The sequence below is a fragment of the Grammomys surdaster genome, unplaced genomic scaffold, assembly GCF_004785775.1.
Source record: "Grammomys surdaster isolate TR1022 unplaced genomic scaffold, NIH_TR_1.0 65, whole genome shotgun sequence".
Taxonomy (NCBI): Eukaryota; Metazoa; Chordata; class Mammalia; order Rodentia; family Muridae; genus Grammomys; species Grammomys surdaster.
Genome location: NW_021604567.1, coordinates 20,504,774 through 20,512,733, shown reverse-complemented (window position 1 = coordinate 20,512,733; position 7,960 = coordinate 20,504,774). Strand labels below are relative to the sequence as shown.

The following is a 7,960-nucleotide window of genomic DNA, read 5'->3' as shown; positions in this document are numbered from 1 at the left end:
GCTCTCTCTCTCTCTCTCTCTCTCTCTCTCTCTCTCTCTCTCTCTCTCTCTCTCTCTCAATATCTAACACAAGAATTCTCAAGATGTGAACTTATCTTTGAAATAAAAAGTTTAATATGTTAAAAAAAATCTCTGTTTTACCTTAACACTTAAATTAAAATTCATTGTATTTGTTTTTTTTTTCACTAATTCAGTCAAGGAATTGCCACTTTGTATTTCGAATGTGTTAGGTTTGCACATAAAACTGTAAAACATCAAACTATTTTCCACTAATAATTTGTTTCCAGTGCAAGCTCTATCTGAATGGATCCCCTCTCTTTCTTCCTATTTTCTACATGTTTGATGCACTTTAGTCATTATGAGCTATTATGACTCCTTTCAGTCTCGTAATTTGCAATTTATGGTCTGAAATTACATGGTTTGCGTAGCTCTCTTTAGTCTGGTTCAGGTGACTAGCAGTATCTTTTGAGACCAGAAGAGGGCACTGCAGAGCAGTGTAGCTCTCAGCACTTTGTGACTAACACAGACTAAGAACGTCTTTTCTAATGGAAAAATATAAAGCTTCACTACTACAGGACTAAAGAACAACTAATATGTACAGACTTTTATTTACTATTAAAAAAAACAGCTTAGATATATAGAACGATATCTAGCATTTCTAATACACATCTTTCAGAACACACTAAATCTTAATCTGCAGGTTAGATGTTAAAACAGAGGACATTCTACTACTTCTGCTGTTAATTGTAATACCGTTCTCAAGAACAGCCTGGAAACATATGACCACTGTATTTTCTTTAATCAACTCAAGTTTATTGTACTAGATAGCATCCCAAATATGCAGAACATGTGTTTGGTATCAGCTGCTCCACTGCAGTGGACTGGTGACTGAATTCCAGCTAATATCTTCTGCAAGAGACAAGAAAGGCATGCTGTTAGCTTTGAGCATCATGGTGTCTGCATTCTCTGCCCACAATTTGCCATTGTTGCCCTCCTGTATCCTGGGCCTGACTTTTGACTCCTGGCTAAATGTTTCTATCACTCAGAGCAGAAGCCTGCTCCTGACAGGATTTTCAGCTGTAACTCCTGACCAGTGAGCCTTTCAACTTTAGCTGTAACTTCTGAGCCCTGTTCCAATGAGACGTGCTAAAAGCTCAGAGATTGTAAAATTCTAGTGTCACCTCTTTAGGCGTAACAGATGTTGGAAAGTAAATGCCCCTGTATATGCTACCATGAAATGTACCTTCTAAATAAATGACATTCACTCTAGAGTCTATTAACATGTGATTAATTTTCCTAGGAGTTCTAGTCAACTCAAAAACAATTCAGTTTTTTTATTTGTTTGTTTTGGGTTTTTTTTGGTTTTTGTTTGTTTGTTTTGTTTATTTTTATTTATTTTTTTTACCATCTTGTCTTCAAATTCATTGACATTGTGTTCCTTTTTTTAATTGTATATTTTATTTATTTGCATTTCAGATATCATCCCCTTTCTCCATTTCCCCTCCCTAAAACCCCCTATCGCATCCCCTCCTCCTCATTTTTGCTTTCATACAATTTTAATTACATGTAAATATTAAGGTCAGTTCTAGGTTGAGAAACTAGCAATAGACTAAATGCAAATAGTCAAGGAACAAGCAAGACAATAAACACAAATAGTCAAAGAACAAGCAAGTCAATAAACAAAATTCAGTGAACACTCCTGTGATCACTGTTTCTAAGGGCTTATCAGGATAACCAAAATATCTGAGCCAACTTCCCTATCATAGCCCAAAGTCATTTTCATGTCTAAAGTCTACTTCCTTGTTCTGGCCTAAGATTTAGATTCCTGCCTGAAAATACTTCTCTGTTCTAGCCTAATAGATTCCTGCCTAAAATTACTTCCTTGTTTTAGGTTAAAATTTAGATTCCTGCCTCAAATTACTTCTTTGTTCTAGTCTAAGATTTAGATTGCTGCCTGAAATAACCTCTTTGTTCTAGTCTAATGTCAGATTCCTGCCTGAAGCCCACTTCCTTGTCCTTGGCCAATGTCATATTCCTGCCAAGCAGCCCATTTCCTTGTCCTTGGAAAAGATAAAATTTTTATGGATGGAGTGGAAAGGTCAGAGTATTTGGCGATCCTGTATTTCATTTCAGATCTGCTGAGTAACATGAAAACTATATTTGCATCATGACATTACCTAAGTGGTCAGTAGTGGTGGTAAGGACCAGTTTGTGGGGGTTAGAACAATGGCTAGGTGGGTAAAGTACTTGCCATGCAAGCCTGAGAACTTGAGTTCAGAGCCTTGTTACCCAAAAAATAATCTGGGTGTGGCAGTAAGGATCTGTAAGCCCAGTTTTGGGATACAAAGATGAGAGGATCACTGGGGGCTTACTGGCCACTCTAGCCAATCAGTGACCCCCAGGATTAGTGGGAGACTCTATCTCAAAAAACTAACACATAGAGTGATAGAGGAAGACACTTGATAAATATTGACTTCAACCTCCACATGAACACACACAGAAGAAAAGATGGGTTTGTGGTTCTACCCTTGGCCACATAGACATCTGAATTCACATTATAGTGTTGGTTTGTAGACTGGTTAGTAAATGGGAGCTTGTGTGTTCCGGCCTGGCCTGCCTTACTAAGCTATTCAGTTCCAGACTTCAAGAACCTGGCTCCTATGTATGTTTTGTTATTAATGGTTACTGATATTGTGCCAAGTGGTTAGAAAAGATAATCTGCTGGTGGCAAACAGTGGTGTCAAACATTCTCCCATTTTTGGCTCCCAATGCTGACTACTAAAAGCTCTTAGTTCTTGGGACTCTACCCTGCGTGCTCTCCCCTCTCTCCCTTCCCCCTCTCCCTTCCCCCTCTCCCTCCCTCTCTTCCCTTCTCTCTCCCTCTCTCTCCCTCCTCCCATTCAATCTTCTTTTGACTACTTGGCCACCTAGAAAGTGATTTACTAATCTAACATGCAACCAGTGAACAAGACATAGCTGACTTTGTCCTCCAGGATATTTTTCTTAATCCAATCCTCTGGAATGACTTTTACCATCACCTCCTAGAGGCAAACTTTGACCTTCTTTCCTGTCATCTGTATCCATGCCAGAGGATAAAACACCTCCTGAACTCATGTTCAGATTAGTATTGGACCACAGGCCAGGAACATGCAGTGATGGAGTGTGGACTGGAAAACATCTCACTAAACAATGATAAATACAGGTCCCAGGTGTTAATTTCAACATCATTTTTTTGGGGAACTGAAGCACTTATTCAAGTGATTGGCAGTATCACTACCAGCAATGTACACACCATATACCATGCCACAGCTGTGGCATGCAGCCTTACAGTTAGTTAGAATCTCTGCACAGATAAACATAAAACAAAGAAAGAGCTTGAATCGTTACATCAAGTGAAATAAGCCAAACTCAGAAAACTAAAGCCAGTTTTGTCATGTGTGCAGCCTAACTTTAAAATTATATGTGGGGGTGGGAAGAATGAAACTAAAACAGGGATCTTATGATGGAAGGAAGACATATTAAAAGAAATGTAACATGTGACTTAGAGGTCAAAGGGGAAAGAGAACCAGTGTTTGAATGATGTCTTCTGTCTCATGGATTGTGAATAGAGCATTCCTTTATATCCCAAAACTAAAATGGTCCTTATACTTTTCAGCTCCGCAAGTCTGTTTTCAGCATAAGGGCAAGGAACCTTCTGGAAAAAGAGACTGCAGTCACAAAAATCTTAAGGTAATGCCAATAAACTTGAAACATGTTTTAATGCAAGTGGGTTTATATCAAGGGAAAAAAGAGCTTTTCTCAATGAATTCATTTTATGGACAATAATATTTACTTTCCGCTCAATTGTAGAATTGTGCATCTTCATGGTTACAGATAATGTCAAAAACATAACAATAACATGCTATTTTAATATCATGATATGTCATGCTTATTATTTCGTATATTTAAATAACCATACCTAAAAACACTTTTAAAAAGGTGAAAAGAAATTATCATTATTCGTGACCATCTACATCTTTTGTAGTAACTAAAGGAAAAATATGAAGGAAACATAGCAAAAGATAAAGCCTTTACAAAATAATTATGATTTCTTTATCTATTACTAAGACTTGAAAGCCCTGCTGGACATGTCTATGTACCATGTACATGCAGTACCTATGGAGACCAGAAGAGGGCATCAGGTCCCCTCCAACTGGTGTTAGAACTGGTCATGAGCCTCCATGTGGGTGCCAGGAACTGAACCTGGGTCTTAAAATGATCTTGAAAGCATATTATTTTAGTGCTACTCTCTGAAGTATGTCTTGAAATGAAGGGTCAATATGGAAATCAATCTGACTGATTAAGTATATCAGATTATATGTTATAATAAATAGTTTTATGGTTTTAAGTGTGAAAGCATTTGGAACATCAAGATTGTTGCATGTATTATGTATATGTATAAATGATAAAAGTGGTATGCCTGACAAAGCCAATAGGCACCTTTATATGGCGAAGTAGTCTATAAATTTGTGGTAAGTAGAAGGAATCAGACTCTTCTACCAAGTCCATTACTAGGAAAGATCAAGCATCTTTCCATAATATATATTACTATGGCTTGGGAAGCCATGATGAGGAAATACAGCAAAGTAAACACAAGGTGAGAAACTATAACTTTATAACAGTACCTGAAACTTGTGTGAGAGAAAAAAGTCCTATCTCATGGAGACACATTCCACTGTGTTCTCTCTCTCCATGGATGACATCCAGGCACAAAAGTCATGTGTGTATTGCAGTAGCTTTTTGAGTTGAGAATAAGTATTGGCTTGGACTTGAGTATTCAAAATATGACTAGATAAACATGAAAGGTCTGGTGAAAAGAAACAACTTGAGTCCCAAAGTAACTGTCCTGACTAGGTAGTCATTCATCTCAGTGTCACCCTTGGAGTATGCCATGAGGCTGGTTTGGGCAGCTCATGATGGTCTTCAGGATACTTAGGCAAGCAGACACTACACAAGCAGGGATCTATAGATTTGTTGACACACTTACTAGGAAGAGAAACATCTATCAAATAAGGAACTAGTCAGAGTAAATAACCCACTAAGTCTAATTCAGAACTTTCCTACTACTCCTCCACTGTTACAACTGCCCTTCATCAAATCTGCTGTGTTTGGGATGCACAGTGAACACGCCTGTGTCCAAGTATTCAACTTGATTTTTTTGCTGGAGATACACAGTGAGCCAAGTGTGACCAGTTAATGACTCTGTGTCCTGGGTATCAATCAGCAAGCCAAGACCAAGGTTTCTAGTGAATGACTCTGCTCTTGGTACCCAGCAAGTAAGCCATGACCAGAATATCTGCTGAATGACTCTGTTCTAAGAATATCTCAATACTTTGAGGCTGAAAATGGAAAGAGATGTAAGAAAGAAGTCATAGGCCTCACCTACTTTACATTCTTTCATGGTTATTGTTGGCCATCAACTTGACAGGATCTAGAATCGCCTAAGAGCCAAATTTCTGGGCATGTCTGTAAGTTCTAGATTAGAATAACTGAGATAAGAAGACCCACCCTAGGTGTGAGCAGCACACTACCATGGGCTGATCCTGGACTATAAGAGGAGGAAGCTAGCTGGACACCAACATTCATCTCTCAGTGTGAGCAGCTGCCTTAAGCTTTGGCCACCATGACCTACCTGTCATGGTGGGCTATACTCTCTACATGTGAGCCATCCTCAAATTCTGTGTCAAGTATTTGGTCCCAGCAATGTGAAAAGGCACTAATGAGCACTCTTTTAAGGGATCCATTGCCTCCCAACTTTTATCCATTCCCTTCTTTCCTCTCACTCAGTTGATGTGGCCAGAAGCACCCTCAGGAAATCATTGTGTACACTGATCTGGTATTCAGTTTTGAGGCAGCCAAGTGAAAGGACAGGGCTTTTCCAAGAGAGTCCCGTGGGCCAGTACTCTATTATTTATCTGGGTAACAAATGTTCCAAAGCCTCCCAGGAAATCATTTCATTTACACTTAGGCCTTGCAAAAACATCATGTCATAAGGTATATGTGAATATGTCATTTGAATCGCAAAAAGAAATCACACTTTTTCTAAGATCTGATCAGTTTAACAATGAAAAGTGACTTAATGAGTACACAATGTCACAAAAATGAATGGATTAGATGGGTGGAATAAAGCATGTTTTCAAAATTTTCGTTCTTGTCACATATACAAACAATGCTGCAAGGGGAGGATTTAAGAGTTTTGTTATTTTCTAATATACAGAAGTTTGAGGCTTTTATTTGGAAAAAGTATATGATGTGAGAAAAAAATCTTTAAACTCTCTGGAAGTACAGACCTCCCTCAACCTCTCCTGAAAGTTGTATAATTTGAGGATAGCAAAAGCTAATAGTATTGCACTACCTCCCAGATATTCATAAAATGAAAGGGCCTTGACTGTATGTCACATTGTGGATTTCAGGAAATAAATGGCTACAGCTTGAAAAATAATAGGATATTTTAATGCAAATTTGATCTTTACAAAAAACATTTATCTTTTTTGTTCTATGAAAATGTCCTTGCTCCTCTGAGTACATGAGAGCAGAGGTCTCATCATATCCAGAAGACACTCTTTCACACTAGTCTTTGCCAATTTGTGGCTCTCACAAACAGATCCCCTATAAAAAGCCATTCCTTTGGCAGCATAAGTCTGTAATCCAAGTGTTAAGAAAACAGGCTTGTCTCTGGACCTTGCTGGTTAGCCAGCCAAGCCCAGTCAGGTTCAAACAGAGACCATGTATCTAAAAGAACTGTGGAGAATGACTGAGAAAATACCTGACATCAATCTCTGTCCTCCACATGCACACATTTGCACATAAACCATAGGTACACATATATTTATACACATACACACACTCACACAAACCAAGAAAGAAAAAGGAGAGATGTCTAGGTACCAGTGAGCAGGAGCTTAGTTGGTGTCTTCAAGTATTCTGATCATAGGAGATTTTTATCAAAGGCTTTTTCGGCATCTATTGAGATGGTCATGTGACTTTTGTCTTTAAGTCTATTTATGAAGTTTATTATATTTTTGACTTATGTATGTTGGACAACCCTAACCCTTCTGTGATAAAGCCAACTTGACCATGGTGGATAATCATTTTGATATATGTCTTTATTTAGTTTGCAAGTATTCTATTGAGGATTTTTTAATCTATGCTTGTCAGGGATATTGTCCAATAGTTTTCTTTACTGTTGTGTTTTTATCTAATTTTGGTATTGGAGTCATACTAACTTCATAAAAGTAGTTTGGGAGCTTTCCTTCTGTTTCTTTTAATAATTTAAGAATGATTAGCTGTAGCTATTCTTTGAAATTCTGGTATAATTCTGCTATGAATCTATCTGGAACTGGTCCTCTTTTAGTTGGAAGGCTTTTTATTACTATTCAAACCCTCCCTTAGTTATACGTCTACTTAGGTTTGGTGATCGCTTCTTCATTTAATTTGATTAGTTTGAATAAAATTTGTTCATTTCTCTTAGGTGTTTTTACTTAATGGAGTACACATTTTTTAAAGTATTCACTTATATTTTTCATTTCTTTGATGCCTGTTGTGATCTTTTCCTGTATGTTTCTGGTTTTATTAATTTGGTTTTATTAAATCTCTCTTTTTGTTCATGGGCAAGAGTCTGTCAATTTTGTTTACCTTCTGAAAGAACCAAATCTTAGATTCTACTGATTAGTTTTTTCTGTTTCTAACAGTTTCTACTCTGATTTTTTTTATTTATTGCCAACTTTGGGATTTGAGTTTGGCTTGCTCTTGTTTTTCCAAATTTTTGAGTGGCATCATTAAGTCATTTATTTGTGTTCTTTCTGAACATTTAATGTAGGTACTTAGAGCTGTAAATCTCTCTCATAGGACTGCTTTTAATGTGTCCCAGAGGCTATGTTGTGTTGTGTTTTCATGACCAGAGAGGCTGATCCTGCAGTCT

At 37.6% G+C, this 7,960-nt stretch overlaps 1 protein-coding gene across 2 annotated transcripts in view; it reads left to right on the top strand.

Annotated features, from left to right (window-relative positions):
* The window catches only part of Nalcn (sodium leak channel, non-selective), a 276,470-nt gene that overhangs the window by 213,919 nt on the left and 54,591 nt on the right, over positions 1 to 7,960 (top strand). For both annotated transcript variants that reach the window (XM_028771252.1, XM_028771259.1), the window contains one exon: positions 3,656 to 3,729. In XM_028771252.1, the coding sequence (XP_028627085.1) occupies positions 3,656 to 3,729 (74 nt within the window). The remainder of the gene's footprint in view (positions 1 to 3,655; positions 3,730 to 7,960) is intronic.